At 39.8% G+C, this 21,983-nt stretch overlaps 1 protein-coding gene across 1 annotated transcript in view; it reads left to right on the top strand.

Moving 5' to 3' along the window:
• LOC109913433 (contactin-associated protein-like 2) overlaps positions 1-21,983 on the top strand; it is a 1,704,267-nt gene that overhangs the window by 1,454,137 nt on the left and 228,147 nt on the right. Inside the window, exon 16 of the mRNA XM_048610560.1 lies at positions 8,776-8,946. Within this exon, the coding sequence (XP_048466517.1) occupies positions 8,776-8,946 (171 nt within the window). The remainder of the gene's footprint in view (positions 1-8,775; positions 8,947-21,983) is intronic.

Below are 21,983 nucleotides of genomic sequence, written 5' to 3' on the forward strand. Positions count from 1 at the left end.
GGTGGAGCAGATTTGATGGGCTGAATGGGCTGATTCTGCTCCTGTGTCTTATGGTCTCAAAGAAAAGTGCTGTGTGTAATGCTTCTGTAAGATGCCAGGAAAGAAAGGATTATCTTGTTATTCTTAGCAGTGTTAGTACATTCTATTTGCAAATAACAAATGTGACATTGAAAATGACAGTGCCTCCATGCTGTTTAGACAACAATTAATGTTCACAGCAAAATCACTGCAAATTTAGAGAGTCAATATGTGATGGCCATGAAAGAACAAAATTAGTGCACGCTACATTAATTTGATTAATGATGTTCAATTTGGTGCATTTCTTTGGGCCTATACATCTTTACAACTCCACTCTTTCACATTAGGGACCAGATCATTTGCAAAACATTTCCTGCAGACATAACTTTTGTTGCAGTTGGTCGTATCCACTTTGCTCAAATGCATCTCCTTTTGCTGAGGAAATCCAATAGGTACCAGCCTTTACCATCACCTTAGTAGCTGTTATTCATACTTGCATCTTGGCAGTGAATGGCAGCTATTCCATCATAAAAGGGGCATCAATGCTTATTCTCACAATATGTTTTGACTAAACTAATCAGTGAGGGTTTAGAAACCAGGATGTAATGTCAGAAAGGAAAAACAAGACACACAAAGGACTAAGAATGACAGCTGACACCACCGTAAACATTGCAAAGCATTAGATGGGCTCATAATAAGACAGAACAAAATAACTGTAACTTATGTTCACAATGTATTTATTGGGAATGCATTTACCACTTGTGTGGTAAATAAGATTTGTGAGTTGCATGTGCCATTAGGATTGGGAGAATGAAATGCCTTGGTGATATCAAAGACCTAGCTCAAAAGGCATATCATAAGGCAGCGAATATTCCTACATGCAATACGTTCACAAAAGGTATGGAAGGAAAAAGAACAAAAAGTCGTGATCAAGTGATTAAGAAGAATGTTCCGCTGCTTTAGAAAGGGCTCTAGAGGGGGCAAAGACAGATATTCCATTCAGATGGAGATAAGAAAAAATATCAATCGCGCCATTAAACTACTGGGTATGTTTTACAGACCACCAACCAGTAGGAAAAATGTAAATAACAAATTTAGAAGGTAATTATATAGGGCATTGGTGAGACCACTCCTGGAATATTGTGAAACATAAACAGAAATTATTGGAGACAATCAGTTAATCTAGCAGCATCTGTGGAGAGAAAGCAAAGTTAATATTTCGGCTCCAGTAATCTTTCTTCAGAACAATTAGTAAATAGAAAAAATCTGATATATATACTGAACACAGGGAGTGGGGGAAGGTGTAAGTGAATTGGTGAAGATGGAGCCCCAAGGGAGAGAAAGATAGGCAGATAAAGGAATGGATAATGGTATGCCAGGGTGAAAGAAAAGCTTATAATAGGGTCTATAAGTAGGTAAAAATGGATTGGCTGTGCTGTAAGCAGCTCATGTCATAACTGGGCCAGGAGTGTGGGGGTGGTAAAGGACATAGAGGAAAATGTTCAGGTTTTTAAATTATTGAACTTGATATTGAGTCTTGAAGGCTGCAAGGTCTCCAAGCAGAAAATCAGATGCTATTCTTCCAGCTTGTACTGCAGCAGTCCTGAGATGGAAACGTTAGCCAGGGAACACAGTGGCATATTGAAGTGACAGCAATTAAGAGCTCGGGTCACTATTATGGTCAGAACCTAGGTGTCCCACAAAATTGGAATATTGGCTGCAGTTTTTGCCTTCTTATCTAAGGAAGAATGTTCTTGCTATAAAAGGAGTGCAATGAAGATTTACCAAGTTGATTCCTGGGATGATGGGACTGATGTATGAGGAGAGATTAAGCCGGTTAGGATTTTATTCACTGGAGTTTAGAAGAAGAGGGGGAGGAGAAAACTCATAGAAACCCATAAAATTTTAACAGGTCTAGACGAGTTAAATGAAGGAAAGATGTTCCAGATGGTGTGGGAGTCCAGAGCCACGGGTCATAGTTTAAGGATATGGGATAAAAATTTTAGAACTGAGATGAGGAGAAATTTCTTCACGCGAAGTGGTGAGCATGTTGAACTCATTACCACAGAAATTGTCTGAAGCCAAAACATGATGTGTTTTCAAGAAGGAGGTAGATATAACTTCTGTGATGAAAGGGATCAAGGGATACAGGGGAAGGGCAGAATTACGGTATTGAGCTCAATGATGAGCTATGATCATAATGAATGCCGAAGCAGGCTTAGAAAGTTGAGTGGCTTCCTTTATTCCTATCTTCTATGTTTCGGAGTTAAATTACAGAGATGTGCAGGAGTTATAGACCAGTGAAAAAGGATTTTAATTAGTTTGACAGAGACTCAAATGGCTATAGTGAGGATAATTTTATGGTGCCCATTGAGAGGGAAGCATTGCACACAGGGTTGCAGAATTAGGCAAAATGGAAAGATTTGATTTCCCAACAGCAGGTTGAGATGTAGTGATAAATTCAGTCACATGTTAGCCTTTCAGACATATCTTTAAATACATAGAAGGGAGGGCCATCTGACCTTTCAAATTCAGCCATGACCCAGAGTGGTGAGTGCATCTTTGGAGACTAATATGAACATTCAAACAAAAAGTGAAGAAAAGTATCAACATCTTGTTTCTTCCACATAAAGTACATGCTCCTAACTTCCCTATAACCATCCTTCCGTGTCACCTGTGAGATGTGCCTATCCACTTAGCTCTCTGCCTAAGCTAGTGTCAACAAAGTTGCTCACATTAATAAAGTGAAATCAATATCATGCGACATGTTTAGAAGTGAATATTAATTTTGAAAATTGCCTTTACCACATTTTCATTCTCAAATCTTATGGAATTGAGCTGGGAACTTGTGGGTAAGATGCAGGTCCTCTCCATTTAACCAGAGGACTCCTTAATAGGCTGCCTGTAGCTGGATCATTGGCATTGGATGTTAGATATCAGCATTGCAAGGTTTCTCCATATGCTAAATCAAGTCAATTTTGCACAAATGCTTCTGGTACTTAAAAATTTTCATTTTAATTGAATGGGAAGAGAGAAAGCAAAGCGATGCTCAGTTTCTGTTAGTGAGAGTTTCTCAAGTAAGTCACATGAATTTTTTAGATTGTTATGTTCTGCCCCAATGAAGAAGGATGTATTTTTGGATCTCATACTGGAGGTGGGTTCAGTGCATGAAGTTTCAGGATGGAAACCTTTAGAGAGCAACAATTAGACAGGAGAACTATAGAGATGGATTCCCCAGAGACTGGTACTCAGATCATAGATTTTCATGACCTATGTTAATCATCTAGATTTGTGTGTGCAGGGTGCAATATCAATATTTGCATATGTTACAAAACTTGGAAATATTATGACCTGTGAGGAGAATAGTTTTAGACTTTAAGACAATGCAGAATAGTCGGTGAAATGGGCAGACACATGGCAGATGAAATTTAATGCGGAGATCTTTGAAGAGATACATTTGATAGGAATATGTCAAACAATTTAAAATATAGGGAACAAGTCTAAAGTAAATAAACTTGATAAGTCAAACAGCCTCCCATGTTGTAATCATTCTGTTAATCACAAATACTGTTCCAGCAAAGTCCACTGGATAATTTGCACTAAGAGGAAGCTTGCTTGATTTTCCTTTTTTTGATCCAGAGCATTGAAGTTGATTGTATCATCTGTGCTATTGGTCCAGAAAGCCAGTGAATCACTGGAGGAGTTGCAGAAATACATAATTGCAGAAAAAAAGTGCAAAATTGAAGGAATATGCTTTTTTAAACTGTGAGACTGTAATATGTTGAATGTATTAGTCGTCTAACAGTGCCATAATGATGTTTCTACAATCATTCATTGGCTTGTTAAATTGAGTTGCGCATAACTACAAATGAGTCAGATTAATTTGTGTCATTCTAGGTTGTACCCTGGGAAATCAAGGTACACAAACAAATTGTAAAAGAAAAAATCCCCTTTGTAACTTGGATTTGGATTTACATCTGGAGATGGCTAGGACAATTACCTACATTGTCTTCACTGGTTTGTCAGTTTTGTACACAAATCAATGTATCTATTTTTTCACTGCCTTCAACAGCTTTTAACTCCTTTCTTTAACCTTCCCTTCAGTCTCTCCCAGGATCCATCTCTTACTTTTGTCAAGGTTTTAAGCATGTTTTTATTTGAGGAGGATGAAAAATGTATGTTTATTTCTGAAAGGCAAGTGAAATTAAAGCATGCTATTTTCTACTCTCATTCCTCTGGTTCACCACCTTAACCGTAGTCATTAGACACATAAGATGATGAATACCGAGGTGGAGAAGACACTACGAGAGATACAGCACCACATTAAGGAGCAATAAGTCAATAGGTGAGGTCAGAATGAAAGAGAAAGTAATAACATTTAAATCAGGGTTTCTAGAACGTGGCAAATAAGATTGATGAGCAGCTGGTGCAGATTGCCATGTGGAATTATGACGTTGTGGCTGTGAGAGAGACCTGACTCAAAGCAATTGGGACTAGGGTTAAGTATTAATAGATACAAGATATTCAGGAAAGATAAGAAAGGAAGAGAAGAAGGAGGAGTAGCTGCGTTGATTAAGGATACATTTCAGTGCTGGAAAAATAGAATGTTCCAGAGGTATCAAGGATGAAATCTATCTGGCTAAAGCAAAGAAACAATGATGTTGCAATTGTATTCTGTGGTGTAGTCGATGGACCACTAAGTAGTTCCTAGTATGTAAATGAACAAAGTTACAAGGAATTTATAGGCAGGTATGAAAATAGACAGTAGCCAATCCCCCTCCTCACTTGACAATAATAAAGTTCCCTTGAAAAGGAACGTTAGTGTGAACAAATCCAGAGAACTCTGGATGACAAAGGAAATGGAAATTAAGATGCAAAAGAAACAGGTGTATTTATGGCAGGTGTTAGGCAGAAAATACAAAAAGAAAACAAGTTGAATATAGAAGTGAGGGGAGGTGAAGCAAAAATGTAAAATGAAAAGGACATATGAAATAAGTCTAGCAGCTATAATAAAAGTTTTTTATATACATATAAATAGCAAAAGTATGGTTCAAAGATAAATTAATGATCAAAAAAGGGAGTTACACAAGGAGGCACTGCTAAGGCATTAAAAGAGTATTTTGTAGTTTGCTGCTCTTGCTATATTTAGGAAAAATCAGACAACCGAACCTAGAAATTGAATCACAGCCAAATTCCCATTTGCTAATTTTCTAAATTATCCATTTGATTTTCTTTTCATTTTATGCTTCCATATTTATTTCTGGTGGCTTCACAGATTTGAAAATGAACGAAAAACATTTTCCTCAACTTTAGAGCATAAGTTTCCTGATAATAACATTTTGTAAACTTTTATCACAGAGGTCAAAAGATTCTGCCCAGAGTTTGTCAAACATTTCTGATGACACTGTTCTATTTAATCAAAGTAAATGAAGAGTCACTTTTCTAGTTACAGAACCTGTTATTGTTTGGAATGGAGACGATGTCATCTTTAGGGATGGAAGAAAAATCAAAAGTTCGTTCTCATTTACCTCAAAATATATAACTCAAAATCAGCTCTTACAGACACATGAAGCAGGTTTCTCATCTACTTTTGGGGGAGGCAACAGCCTTGTGATACTATTGCTGGACTGGTAATTCAAAGGCACAGGTAATGTTCCAGGGACCCAGCTTCAAATCCCACCACAGCAGATAATGGAATTTAAATTAAATTAAAATCTGGAATTGAGTATAATGATGGGCATGAAACCATTGTCAATTGTCAGAAAAACCCATCTGTCCTCTTAGGAAGGAAACTGCTGTCCTTACCTGGTCTGATCTACATGTGACCCCTGACCCACAGCAATGTGGTTGACTCTTAACTGCCCTCTGAGCAATTAAGGATGGGCAATAAATGTTGGCCAAGCCAGTGATGTCCTCTTCCCATGAATGAACAACAAAAAAATTCATGGAATTTGTGTGTAATCAAACAGAATCAGAAGGTGTGTGAAATATAAGGTATAGCATGTAAAATTCAATAGAATAAAAAGTTGGGAGAAGATGCTTTAAAATTCTGAATCACAGCCAGTTTATTCAGTGATAATTTAAAACTAGGAACTTGATAATATTAATTTTGTTCGGGAGTTATGTACTGATAATATGGTGCTGGTCATGAAATAAGCCAACATAAAATAATATCTCTGACTCCAGCATCAGCAGTTCTTACTCTCTCTGATAAAATAATAGAGTTAGTTCACATCAATCTTTAATTGATGTATGATGCATGTTGCATCAGGAGCTCTATAGACTTTGGAAAGCAGTATAATTAACCAGTTGCTGATTACTTAGTTTTATGTTGTTGTTGTTTTTAATATGGTGATAGATTATAGCCCCACTGAGGAATTAGCTGTTGGAAAAATGGAAAGAGGAATATTGATGTTTCAGACCTTCAAGCTTAATTTGAGTAATTTCTGCAATCTTTCTGAACTTTGTGGAGTGTTGAAAATATGGACGTACATCCTCTCTGCTGCACTCGATAAGCCCTTTCTATGCTAGCTGTGCTGGGTCAACCAAGTGTGGTGTAGGCATAGGCCCTCTCACTAATAAATTGGGTTTCTAATGGCTCAAGTGACCCAGCACTTTGGGACTGCTTTTTTTTAATCAGCTGAACTATCAGATACCTAATTGTTGGCTGTAATATCTGGCCCATTCTGTTTGGAGCTTTGAAAAGTGATTTTTTTTTAATCTGCATACTTTTGATCTGACATGATTACTTTTAATTAATGCAGACTTTTAAAGATCTCTTGAAATGTTATGTTAATGTCAGCTGGATTACTAATAATTTCCATTCCAAATTCATAATAGCCATCATTACAGTAAAAGCTTCGACTTGTGACAGTTGATGAGTTAATCAGTTTCAAATCTATCCATCATGTTTTAATTGCCAAACTGCACTTCTCTAAAACCCCTACTGAACTTTTTTTGTTGAGATCTGTTTAATTAAGCTTCTTCAATTATTTGTTGCAACTGTAAACAGAAGTTGGAGTTTTGACTGTTTAACATGTTTTTCAAAGTAACTTTACCATTGGTTGAAAATTTGTAGATGCCACAAATTGGACAAAATTTTCATTCATTCAAGACCTTTCCACTTGTACAGAGTTAAAATCAGTTGCAATTTTTTTTATGGTGATATGATAGTGGCCCTACCTCTGGGCAAGGAGGTCTTGGTTCAAGTCCCCTCGGCTCCAGAGATGTGTCATAACATGCCTGAACAAGTTACTTTTTTTAAAAAAAGACGGAATAAAACCAAATAGGATTGCCCAAAATAGTTTGCTTTTCCCGGTTGATTCGAAGATACTGATTAACCCAGTTGTGAGGAAGGGTCACCGGACCCCAAATGTTAACTCTGATTTCTCTTCACGGATGCTGCCAGACCTGCTGAGTTTTTCCAGCAACTTCTGTTTTTGTGCCTGATTTATAGCATCCACAGTTCTTTCGGTTTTACTGAGTGAAATTGGAAAGGTTTAATGGAAAACCAGTCAAGATAGCTAATGTTGGTCCACCCTTGGGTTCACATGCTTAGATAATCATTAATAAAATTTGTCCTTTTTTTGGTTGAAGTCGATATAATTTTAATTGAAAATGTTAATGAGTGATTTTGTGATTTGTTAATAAATTCTTTGATGTGTTATGCCAAACAAGTCAGAGTTATGTGCTATGTAGCTGACTTCAGTTAGGTTTGCAGCTGTTGTTTAATATTCTTTGATAACTTCAAATGGAAAATATACATCTGCGTGCATGCTTTGCTTTAAGGACGATTCTGCATTGTCAAGTGACATTACTGTCTTGGGTCATAATGGAAGTGTGATAATTTACACATGATACCAGAAGACAGATCTTTTAGAAATTCTGTATTTAATTATTACATCACTCTCCCCAAATTAATAGCCCTAAAGTCATCCCTCAGAGTTACATTTCCTGCCATCCTTGGAACATCTAAGTTGAAGTTGTTGGGTCTCGTGGCACAGTGGTAGTGCCATAACCTGTAGCGAGAAGATCCTTCTCAAGCTCCAGCTGCACCAGTGGTGTGTCATAATCTGTTCAAACAGGCTAAGTAAAAATATTTTTTTCTGAGTTGAAGTTCTTGGCTACAGTGAATAAAAGAAATATAATGGGCCAATTATTTGAGTTGTTCATTATCAGTCTCCATATCACTACCAATGTTTATTCTGACTCCAACGTAAGATCCCTCTGAATAAATATCATTCTGTTTGATCAGATGCTTTTCAAGATTTTCTGGCTGCCCCATGCAAATAATTCACTTTAAATCTTAATACTTTTCTTTCTTACCATGCACAAACCTTGTTGTGCAAATGTGATGACAGCAGCAGACCTTGTCATATGTCAGCGCTTAAATCAACTAAATTGTTTCTGAGAGTGAACCACCTGTCAAATAGTTTAAATCCTTAAACTTTCCAGTCTCCAGTGACTCACTAGAGCTACAATCTATAGAAAGTAACCACTGTGTGTTTATTGTAAGTGACAGCAATCCCCACCAAGCATTGTGTGCCTGTGCTATAAAAATGACAGGATGAATGACTAAGCATAAGGTTAATTTCTCCTGAGCAAGTAATGTTCTTTTTGTATCATAACTGATGAGATTTTGGAAAGCTTTGACGTTTTATCAGTGCACCAGCTGTTCCATCACTGCATCACTTATTATTCAAGGCAACTTGTCGAATCAGTTACTGTTATTTTTCCCTCTCTCTCCATCTCTATTAGGAAACTATTGGAATGCTGCCTCATTCAATACACCTTCATCCTATCTGCACTTCTCAACTTTCCATGGAGAGACCAGTGCTGACATCTCATTTTACTTCAAGACCTCTGTTCCTTATGGAGTATTCCTCGAAAACTTGGGCAATACAGACTTTATAAGGCTTGAGCTGAAATGTAAGTTATTCTGCAAAAATGCAGATCTCTTTTGACTATGTACATAATAGTTAGATGTAATTTACCAGTAAGCATCATTACCATTTCTACATTAATATAAACATAAATAATGTTAAAGTTAATCATATAAAGTGTCTGTAACAAGGAGAAACAAAAGTTTAATCTAACGGCTGTACATATGAATTATGTCCATAACACATTGTTGCATGTGTACTATAATCCAGGAGTTAGTGGGAACCAATTGTTATGTTGCATTCTCAAGCACTATTGTGTAACTCTGCAGTGGAGACATCAATACAATACTGCAGCTGTTTTGGCCAGTGCACCAACACCACCTTGAGCAGATAGTCTGCCACCACTTTGCTAAACCTGTAGCTAAAGCATAAATGTAGCTTTTCTTTTCAACTTAATTTTAAATATTTTAATGTTACTGCAGAGCATACGGAACAGTCCCCCGATATTTTTAAGAGCAGTACGTAGTATTTATAAAGTATGGTGCAGCATGTAGATCATTGAATCATAGAATCCCAACAGTGTAGAAGCAGGCCATTCGGTACACCGAGTTCACACAAACCCTCTGAAGAACATCCCACCCAGACGCACTCCTCTATCCTATCCCAGCCCCCTACACTATCCCAGTAATCCTACATTTCCCATTGATAGTCCACCTCACCTGCACATCCCTGAACACTACGAGCAATTTAGCACGGCCAATCCACCTACCCTGCACATCTTTGGACTGTGGGAGGAAACCAGACCACCCGAAGGAAACCCACGCAGACACAGGGAGAATGCGTAAACTCCACACAGACAGTCGCCAGAGAGTGGAATCAAACTCAGGTCCCTGGTCCTGTGAGGATCTTTTCAACTTAAAAACAATTTGCTTTGCATATGGAATGGTCCACCAATATTTTAAAGAAATGTGACGAGTATTTATAAAGTATTGCACAGCATGTAGATCATTTAGGCACTTTCTGCTCTGTGGTATTCTCCAACCAAAACCATCTCAAGCTTACATTATAACAACACATCTAAAACTCTTAATTGTGAAAAGTTCAGAATTCATGTTTAAATTGTGTGACAGAAGGCACATTTCACCTTTAGCCAGTTTGTAAACCCTTGCAGGATGAGCCTTATGATAAAATCCAACATACAACAGAACTCTATCCCATTCATTTATCATGTTGCTCTCTTGCGTATCTCTATTTGCCCAGATCAAATGAACAGTTGACAAAGATTGAAGATTGTTCACACACAATGTTTTACAAACATCTGTAAGTCTAGAAAAGCTAATTGTTTTTACACACTGCTGGTCAGTCATCAGCAACATGAGGCATCAGAAGTATCAGAAAGGAATTTTCATTCTCGTAGGATTTCCCTTTATCAAAGTGTTGGCAGAATACCATTAAATAAATAACAATTTGTCTGTTATTTCTTCTTCATGAAAGATTTTTCAATAGGACAAGTTTCTAATTAAAAATGGTGAACACGCAGTATTTCAAGGTTAGAAAATGTCAAGTTGACAGAAAATTGTTAAATAAGTCATATCATTCAATAGGCAACACTTTATTTACACATGGAAGCTAGGGGTGGGGCATGAATTTGGGAAATGGGGTGTGGATCCAATAGGGTATCTGTCAATAATTTATTGTCCCGATCATTTGCATTTCCGGAGTTCCTGACTGATTCCCTTGAACAGGCATGGTGACAACTTGCATTAGTCATTATAATGTAAAGGTCTGTTCCAAATATGAAATTTGAGCTGGGAGTTGGGAGCAGAACAGAATGAAATATATGTGTTCAAGGACTGCGCACTTTTTCAGTGGCACCTCCTTGGGTTGTGATGCTGTGTGCTAATGGGAGGAAGAAAGAAGCCTGATAACAAAACAAATGAGTTGTGGGTGGAGATTGCCCACAAAGTCAGCACGGAACTATGGTGCCATGCACATGGATTCAATGCCAAGCATGGTGTAATGCCTGAGGAAGGCAGGCAAAGTAAGTTCAGAGGTGATACTGGGTATCAGCGGAGTCTCACCATGCCTGGCTGACAGAAATAATGAGAGTCTCCCAGCCGACGTGGTGACAGAAAAAAATATGACACAGCGACATGACATATAACACTCTCTCATGTTGACTTGATGCCATGAGTGAATGGAACATGATTACTCAAAGCATTCTAATCTCGATCTTTAATCTCCCAGAGGGCCTTCAAGCCACTCATTGTAGGTATTCTAGAAGGATGCACCATCATAGGATTCATGCAAACTATGCACCGACTCCTTCAGTGGAACACATAAGTCAGATAGTTTTGTGTACACCTGCAGACTTAGCATCGCAAGTGAGCAAGAGCAGATGGCGATGACAGACAGAGCAATGGAGTGTCCATGTCAGAGTCTACAGCATTCATGTTTTGCTCAGCTAAGCACAGATGCTGTATGTTGTGTTCCATCAACAAACGTGACACTTCTATAGATCAGCACGGAATGTACAATTTACGTATTATGTACCAGTCGTATTATACATGATTGCAAAGAGATTCAGGGAGTTGTTCTCAAGTACGAATGCCATGACATTGCAGACTTTTGTGATATCATCTTTGTCCATGGAAAGAGTGGTACTCTGTATGCAGCACCAGATGTGGCAAACAAATAAGTGCATACAAAACATCAACAATCACCTGCTTATATAATTGCTGTCTTAACTGAGATGAGCAATATCCTAATTGTTCATTGCTCCATTGATCTGCAGAAATGCATGCTTCAACTCACAGCTGGTGGGAAATGAGGGTCAGCCTTGAAAGGGATGATTGTAAAAAAGGGCTCAGCTCCAAATGCTTCAACTTCTCATACATTACCCCTTCCTTCCATCACCCCAGACAGAAACCAATTGACCTGATGTACTATTGGCCAATTCAGCCCCTGATATCATGAGTGCAGGTCGAACGGTCTTTGAAGAAGTTTTCACAGGCTCTGGTACCAAGAAGACAATAACCAGAAGCAATTCAACAGCCAGATCAGTGACCTGAGAGGTCTTCCTCTATCTCTATTAATAGAGATTAAAATAAAAGTGCGATGGAAAGCAAAAATAAAGATCAGCAGTTGCACAAGGTTAGATGGTTAAATTGTTTTTGTTGAGACCCACAAGTATAATTTCTTTCTACTTTGTTCCTGTGTCACACATCTTTAGTTGTTGCCTAACATGTGGCCTTTTAACTTGTCATGAATGGTAAGATATGAATTGGTGCTAAGCAATGGGTACCTGGAGGGAGAGCAGCGAAGGTTTACCAGCTGATTCTGGGGATGGCATAACTGATGTATGAGGAGAGATCGACTAGGTTACAATTATTTTCGCTGGAGTTCAGACAAATGAGGGGGAATCTCATGGAGACTTATAAAAGTCTAACAGGACTAGACAGGGTAGATGCAGGGAATATGTTCCCGATGGTGGATATGTCCAGAACCAGGGGTCACAGTCTGAGGATTTGGGGTAGACCATTTGGGACGGAGATGAGGAGATATTTCTTCACCCAGAGTAGTGAGCCTGTGGAATTCATTACGACAGGAAGTAGTTGATACCAAAACATTGAATGTATTCAAGAGGTGGCTAAATGTAGCACTTGGGGCAAATGGGATCAAAGTTAATTGGGAGAAAGCAGGATTAGGCTATTGAGTTGGATGATCAGCCATGATTGTGAAGAATGGCAGAGCAGGCTTGAAGGGCCAAATAGCCTCCTCCTGCTCCTATCTTCTATGTTTCTATGTTAAAACGATCTTGATTATTTGTTGTACTGCTTTGTGTGGGAGAGTAGTGGAGGTGTGGGATTGGTGGGCATTGTGTGTGGAGAGCAACTTTTGCATGTAGCTGTCAGATAGATGTACTGATGAAACCCAGGTAAAACTCAAAAAAGCAAAGACATCTGAAGCACTCTGCTCAGACAATGTTCTGTACTCTGTGCCTTGGTCCTCCTGCAGGGCCAAACATTGCAGCTTTTGAAATACATCACGCAGGGGACATTAAGCTATTCTGAAGACCTTGACTGACGCTTACTGAAGGATGCCCTGGATTTCCTAAGCCACTTAAAATTTATCTTGTAGCACATCAATCACTTCCTCAACGGCACTTTCATTGCACCATTCCTGGGTGCCTTGGTTCAGTTCCTCGCTAGTGTCATTGAGCACATTTTAAGTGGGTCATTCTTGACTCTGAGCAGCCAGATGATGTCTCTGTTCCTTGATGTAAAGTGTTCAAGGAGGTTGGACTATTGCAGGTCAAAGGTAACATTGCAGACACCCAAACATCTGGATAAAATATATTTTGTGATCACACATCAGCTGTACATTGCAGTTGATGAATACTCCTGTGTGATTTACAGGTGTCTTGATTGCTATCTGAGGCAGTTAATGCGACCCTGCACCCATAGGAAGTCAGGGAGAGTTGAAAACCAATTGTTCTGATTGACGTAATTGCAGAAGAGTTCTACCTTATTGGCAAAATAGCAAACAGTCACTTGGCTGGTGGATTTTGTGGCTGCTAAACTGTAAATGTCTCAGGTAAAGCCTGGTAGGTTCCAAGGCAAAGAGGTTTAGGGCAGTGGTGACTGTCACAGGTTGCAATTGTCTCCTACCACCTGACATGAAAAGCTAAACATGCCAAAGAAGCTCTCGGCCAGCATACCCCTTGACCCTCCTGTAAGTGGTATCTCTCCAGTGGAGCTGCAGCTTGTGAGGAGCAGGCTTTTGCTGCTCACAGGCTATTGCTGCTCCTTTGATGCCCCTGCTGATACTACTGCCAGTAGTCACCTTCACCCTCATACATAGACTGAAATAAAACAACAGACTAGCACCCGTGCTGCCAGGATGGAACAAAGTTCCAAAGTGGAAATCAATCACATAAACCCCCAAAGTCATATCAAGTAATACCTCAGCACGTACTGTGAACAGAGCTATTCTCACATGCAGGCAAGGAAGGAGCTAACTGTAAGGTTTCATGCTTAGTGATATATTCTGTTATATCTTCAATTTCCTCAATTGCCACTATGTTCTTGTATTCTTCTCACTGGCAAGTTTCAAGAAATCTGCAAAACCTTTAGACAGACAGCTACATTGCAAAAGCCATGCTTATATTGATGTAATAATGCCTTTAACATTGAAATTGATGGCCAGCCTCCCCTAGAGAGTTGCTCATGTGCAACTGAATGCCTTTTAAATACAGAAGTCGGCAGGTTGAAACTAGCTTTGCAATGTGTTATCATTTTCTCTAGTTTTACCTCCTCGCAAGCATTGCACCCAACCCTAAATCCAAGCATTCCTGCAAATTAAATTTCAGCCCATAATTTCTGGTTCTAATTTTAAACTTGTTCTTGTCCCAAATTCAGGGATATGATTGTCACTGTACTGATAGAACTATATGTTTGACTCTTAGCTTTAAATGACAAAAATTATATTAAGTGAGAGAATTACAATTATACAAGTTCTCACAGCAATACAAAGAATATTCCCTTCACCGTAACCTTCTCGAATCTATGATGGAAATTAGAAATATACACAAGCCCACATGTAGTATAAGCCTCATTTAAACTACTTTTTACATTTGTGAAATGATTTCATAAGCAAATGTCCCTTAGCTACTAGATTTTGAAAAAAATGGGCCATTAATGACACTATTTCATTCTTGACAGTTTATCCACTTAGCTGAACAATGAAAACTTGCTGTGACATGCAAGATGGCCATTATAAGTGAAAAAAAAAATCCCTGAGGCAGCAGCATTAAAGATGCATTGTATTTATAAAAAGAACATTAGAGCTTTTTTTTTAGCTTATTGTGAGGATTAAATAAAGGAAAGCACTGATAAATTTGTAGAGCATTTTCAAGACAGTTATGTCATATACAAGGGACATAATTCAAGTAATTAACTTACATATTTATAAACAAAAGCATACTGAGGTTTCCTGCATAGTTTTCATGCAGATTATGTTATTAGACTCTCATTGATTTAAAACAGACAGGAATGTGTGGTCAGAGATATTGTCATTATCAAAATTATCATTGATCTTTAATAACAGTTATCAAATGATGTTTAATCATTACAAACAATATTTCAGGTAGTTGTCTTTCAAAAGGAATGTGCACTGATCTCGAGCATGTAAACTTCCCATTAAACCTCAATCACACTCGGACTGAAATTATATGAAGAGTAACGAATTCACAGGGTGCATGCAAGACAGTTATCTAATCAATTGGTTCATTGCCCTTATAAACAAATGTGACAAAACTCAAACAGTTCACAGCTGTCACTTGAACCTCAGGACTAGATTATCCTGGATATCTGTTGATTTGTATAATATATGCAATCCATTCTATTAAATAATTTTGTTCGGCTTTGTCTCGATTTGTCTAATGGCAATGTTTGAGATCAGAGTCACAAATGAGGTTTCATGACAGCTGCACTGAAGGATGAATGAGGAAACATTTGCATTGGATTATGAGGAACTTCAATGGCCAAAGCATACTATGGGCTGGAATTTCAGGTATCAAATGTTATCGTGAAGATTTGTAGCTCGGGTTGTGGATGAGGTTGTAGACTTGCTCGCCAAACCGGTGTGTTTGGTTGCACATGTTTCATCACCATGCTAGGTAACATCATCAGTGCGCCTCCAATGAAGAGTCGGTGTTCTGTCCCGCTTATTATTTATATGCCTCGGTTTGTGCGGTAGTTGGTATTACTTCCGGTTTTGTTTCTCAGTGGTTTGTATACAGGGTCTAATTCAATGTGTTTGTTGATGGAGTTCCAGTTAGAATACCAGACTTCCAGGAATTCCCTGGTGTGTCTCTGTTTGACTTGTGCAATTATTGATGTGTTGTCCAGTCGAATTTGTGTCCTTCGTTGTCCGTGTGTAGTGAGACAAGTGAGAATTGGTCATGTCTCTTGGTGGCTAGTTGGTGTTCATGTGTCTCTGTAGTCAATTTTCTTCCAACTTGGTCTATATAGTGTTTCTCACAGTCCTTGCATGGTATTATGTATATTACACCAATTTTGCTGGTTTTGGGTACAGGATCCTTTACATTCGTCAGTAGCTGTCATAGGGTGCTTGTCAGTTTGTGGGCTACCCTGATACGTAGGGGTCTGTGGTCTTGTGGTCATCTCTGAAATGTCCTTGATGTTGGGTGATTAGTGAGTCTGCCCGTGTTGTGTCTTCTTGTTGTGGTCTGTCTCAGAGGTAATGAAAGATTATGCTTTTCGGGTATCCATTTTGTTTTGAAGATTCTGTATAAGTGCTCCAGTTCTGCTTTGCATAGTTCTGGGTTGCTGCAATGTGTTGTGACTCATTTAAATAGTGTCCTGATGCAGCTCTGTTTGTGGGTGTTGGGGTGATTGCTCCTGTAATTGAGTATCTGGTCTGTATGTGCGGTCTTTCAAAATACGCTAGTCTGGAGTTCCCCGTTGTTTTTGCATTCTATCATTATGTCCAGGAAGGGTAGTTGTTGTTTATGTGTTGGGACCCTTCTTCATTTTCTGAAGAAGGGTCCCGACCCGAAACGTCAGCTTTCCTGCTCCTCTGGTGCTGCCTGCCTGTGCCCTGCTGTGTTCCTCCAGCTCCACACTGTGTTATCTCTGACTCCAGCATTGGCAGTTCTCACTATCTCTGTTTATGTGTCGCTGGGTTTCTTCTAGTTTTGTGCGTTCAATAATCACAAAGGTGTCATCTACATATCGGACACAAAGTTTGGGTTGCATTGAGGGGAGCGCTGTCCATTCTAACCTTTGCATTACTGCTTCTGCAAACAGTCCTGATATTGGTCCCAACAGAACCCAATACATCGAGAAAGCTGATAAACTTCTAGCAGATACCGACACCTACCAACAGATTGCGATAGACCCAACACCACAGTGAGGGAACCGGATTACAACAACCCTGAAGTAATTACACATTCAGGAGACATCAGCAAGACAGGCTACCAAAAAATGAAGCCAGATGGACCCAACACACCCTGATTCTATGGACCCCACTAGGTACACAAACCGGTGTCCCTCTCAGACCTATTGTCTCACTGCCAGGTACACCAACATATAGACTTGCCAAAGAACGACAACAGAAATTGGTGGACAACACTACCCAATCTATCCACTCATCCCAAGAATTCCTCAACATTATCAAGGACATCAGGAGAGAAGAGGACGGGATGATGATATCCTTTGATGTAACACCACTATTTACATCCATAAACATCGACCTAGCCAAAGAAACAATTGCCACACTGCTGGACGAATCATATAAGCAGGCAGCAACAGCATCAAAAAGGACACCACCATGAAACTACTGGATCTATGCCTCACAACCCACTCCACCTTCTATGACGGCATATACAAACAAATCAACGGAACACCAATGGAATCCCCAATATCAGGACTGATTGCAGGAGTAGTAACGCAAATGTTAAAATGGACAGCGCTTGGGTAGGTGGGTCCAATATGTAAATGACACCTTTGTGATTATTAAACGCACAAAACCAGAAGAAACCCACCGACACATAACCAACATCCTTACCGGGATAAAATTCACAAAAGAAGAAGAGAGCAAAAACCAACTACCCTTCCTGGACATAATGGTAGAACGCAAAAACAACGGGGACCCCTAGACTATCATATATAGAAAGACCATGCATATGGACTAGATACTCAGTTATACTAGCACCCACCCCAACGCCCACAAATGAACCTACATCAGGACACTACTTAAATAAATCACAACACATTGCAGCAACCCAGAACTATGCAAAGAAGAACAGGAGCACCTATACGGAGTCTTCAAAACAATGGATATCCGAAAAGCACAATCCTCCATTACCTCTGAGACAGACCACAACAGGAAGACACAACACGACCAGACTCACTAATCACCCGACCGTACATCAAGGACATTTCAGAGATGACCACAAGACCACTCAGACCCCTAGGTATCAGGGTAGCCCACAAACTGACAAGCACCCTATGACAGCTACTGACGAATGTAAAGGATCCCGTACCCAAAACCAGCAAAACTGGGGTTATATACAAAATACCATGCAAGGACTGTGAGAAACACTACATAGGCCAAGCTGGGAGAAAATTGAATATACGGACACATGAACACCAACTAGCCACCAAGAGACGTGACCAATTCTCACTGGTCTCACTACACACGGACAACGAGGGATACAAATATGACTGGGACAACACATTGATAATCGCACAAGCCAAACAGAGACACGCCAGGGAATTCCTGGAGGCCTGGTATTCCAACTGGAACTCCATCAACAAACACATTGAATTAGACCTTGTGTACAAACCACTGAGAAACAAAACCGGAAGTAATACCAATCACCCCAGCAAACCGAGGCATATAAATAACAAGCAAGACAGAACACCGACTCTTCACCGGAGGCGCACTGACGATGTTACCTAGCAGAGTGACAAAACATTTGCAACCAAACCCACCATTTCGGCGAGCAAGTCTGCAAACTCATTTCAGGCATCAGTCAGGGGTGATAGGAACAAAAGTGAATTGTTGTGTTATATCTCACAGAAAATATACGATATATCTTTGAGAGACATACTTATGACATCATCATCATATCATGACATGCGACCATATGATATAAGGCTCAGTCTCCATTGTACTGAACTCTGTTGTATTGCAATGTGAAATGCTGAAGAAAACATGCTACAGTATAGCTAAATGGCTTAGCATGAGCCAAGGTACATAAGTGCCTGTGATTGTGGTGTATGTTTATAAATAGTAGGTGCTGTCATGTAAGTTCATCAAATTATTCAGAATTGCCTAACTCATATCCCACATTTATGCTACAGGACCGAACATACGTATCACAGCATGATAGTTATAGATTCTCAGTACATCAGGCCCCTCATGTCATGGTGGCAGTGCAGTAGTGAACATCAATTATTCTGCTTATGAAATAATCCTCACTTAAAATCATTCAGCCCTGGATCATAAAGCATTCAGACAACCAACTGCAATACACTTGTATGAGCACAGATTTCTAACTTAAAAAGCCAGGAGGTAGATTTACCTTCTCTCTTTGCCCTCTTTACTCTTTTACAAAATTACTATCAAAGTGTTAGCACGCTTCCTGACAAAAAAGTCAAGATACAACTCCAAAGGCTTCTTACAGGTTTAAAATTAAAATCAGCAGCCAAACCATGCCTTTTTGGCATAAAACTGACATTTACAGTCAAAGGGTGCTGTCAGTTGAATTACAGTGCCCTCCTGTTAAACAAAATTGTGTTTTGAATGGAAGTAAGTTTTATTTAATCAAGAACAGCTTGCCTGTGTGCACTGGTTGAAAGGTCACACCACTTTGTTTCCTTCAATTCTCTGCCAAAGATATTGTGATGTCGCTACCTCTTTATTTGGTGTGAACAGCCCTTGTGGCTAAAGCTTGCTCCTACAGACCTTTGTCTCTGAAAGACACTCAGCAGAACTTCTTAAAGAGACCAAAACAGTGAAAAAGTGAAATAGAAGAAAAAGAAAGAAAAATAAAAGCACAAACAGCTTTTTTTTAATTCACTTAGAGGATATGGGCATCACTGGCTGAGCCAGCATTTATTGTCTGTCCCCTCCCTGTCAGCCTTCTACAAGGCTCGTTCCCTCCGGGACAGCCTGATCCACTCCTCCTTCGCTCCCAACATGTTCCCACAGCCTCACGGCACCTTCCCCTGCAATTGCAGAAGGTGTAACACCTGCCCACTTACTTCATCCTCCTCACTACCCAAGGCCCCAAACATAACTTCTTGGTGAAGCAGCACTTTACCTGCACTTCACTCAATCTAGTCTACTGTATTTGCTGCTCACAATCTGGTCTCCTCTACATTGGGGAAATGAAGCATAAACTGGGTGACCATTTTGCAGAACACCTACATTCTGCCCACAACAAAAGACCCCAAGTTTCCAGTTGCTTGCCACTTCAACACACCTGTTCACTACTGCACTGCCACCATGACATGAGGGGCCTGATGTACTGAGAATCTATAACTATCATGCTGTGATACGTATGTTAGGTCCTGTAGCATAAATGTGTTGTCTGGCGAGTATGTCTGTCTCAGGCTTGCTGCAGTGCTCCAGCAAAGCTCAGCACAAGCTGGAAGAACAATGCCTCATATTCCGCTTAAGAACCCTGCAGCCTTCTGGAATTAAATCAACTTCAAAAAATTTAGGGCTTGAACACCTTTCCCCATGTTTTCCCCTACCCCCACACACCAGGCCTTGGCGTCACATGGGCTGCTACCACGCACCACCAACTGTCATTCACTAATAGTCCCCATTAACAGCTATTCACTCCCCCAGACTGACCTTTAACCACTCCTTTATCTGTCCAACTGTTTTTCTCTCTCTATGAACTCTATCCCCACCTATTGTTTACTCCCCCCCTACCCCCACCCCATCATCTGTGTAAAAACCATCCTGAACCAAACTACCATCAGTTCTAAAAAGGGTCACTGGACCTGCAACATTAACTCTGACTTCTCTCCACTGAGGCTGCCAGACCTGTTGCAATTTTCCGGCAATTTCTGTTTTTGGTTCAGATTTCCAGCCCCAGAATTTATTCGGTCTTTTTTATTTATTGCCCATCTCGAGTTTTCTTTGAGAAGATGGTGGTGAGCTGACTCCTTGAACCGCTGCAGTCCATGACCTATTGGTTGACCCACAACACCATTTATGATTTTGTAGGATTTTGAACCAGCAACAATGAAGGAATGGCAATATATTTTCAAGTCGGGATGATGAGTGACTTGGAGGAGAACTTGCAGGTGGTGGTTTTCCCACTTATCTGCTCCCCTTGTCCATTTTTTTTATAGAATCCCTAAAGTGCGGAAACAGGCCATTCAGCCCAACAAGTCCACACTGAGTCTTCACAGAGCATCTCACCCAGGCCCATCCCCCTACCGTAAACCTGTAACCCTCCATTTCCCATGGTTAACACACCTAACCTACACATCTCTGGACGCTACAGGGTAATTTAGCATGGCCAATCCACCAAACCTGCAGATCTTTGGACTGTGGGAGGGAACCAGGGCACCCAGAGGAAACCCACACAGACACAGGGAGAATGTGCAAACTCCACCCAGATAGTCGCCCGAGGGTGGAATCAAACCCAGATCCCTGGCGCTGTGAGGCAGCTCTGCTAACCACTGAATCACCATGCTACCTTCCTTCTAAATGGAAGTGGTGATGGGTTTGGAAGGTGCTGTTCAAGAATCTTTGACAAATTTCTATAGCACATCTTGTAGATAGAACACACTGCTGCTACTAAGCATCTGTCATGGAGGAAGTGAACCAAGGAAAAAGAAGGAACCAAATTCCCTGCACTCTACTTCAATAAAACACACAAAACTTCAAGATTATGGTTTGAGCAGCAAGAGACACCTTCATCAAACTACATCTTTTAGCAACATAAACAGCTTTACTTTGTAAATCATGCCATAACTGATCCTGAGAGGAGATCTCTTAAAGTATTGTTTACTATTGGCAAGTAGGTGCTTTGGAGAATAAATGCATTCTGTTTTTTTTCTGACGATGCTGAAAAAGAAAATCCAGAGATGATCTGGAAATTACTTGAGGATGAGATTAGCATACAAATCAATTTCTAGTTTAACAAACTCTGACTCAGATGAACTTTCAGAAACCCCAAGAGTCTCTTGACAACACTATTACCCAGATGCCATTGCAAAGCACAAAAATGTGAGTTCTTTGAAGGACTTGCAGAGTGGCTAATCAAGTTGGTTGTCACCTCTACTCTAATGAAAGCCTCCTGCAAAGATCTTCCAGGCAAGTAAAAGGCTCATACCATTAATACTGTGCTGGAGGATGGATACCAGCATGAAACCATTGTCTCATATTAATTAATATTAACTAAATACTCTGGGTGCTAACAAGGGTATTGTTATGATCAGCAAACTGCAACAAACCATCTCATGCTGGTATCCATCCTCCAGCACAGTATTAATGGTATGCGCCTTTTACTTACCTGCAAGATCTTTT

The sequence above is a fragment of the Rhincodon typus genome, chromosome 2 (assembly GCF_021869965.1).
Source record: "Rhincodon typus isolate 14 chromosome 2, sRhiTyp1.1, whole genome shotgun sequence".
Taxonomy (NCBI): domain Eukaryota; kingdom Metazoa; phylum Chordata; class Chondrichthyes; order Orectolobiformes; family Rhincodontidae; genus Rhincodon; species Rhincodon typus.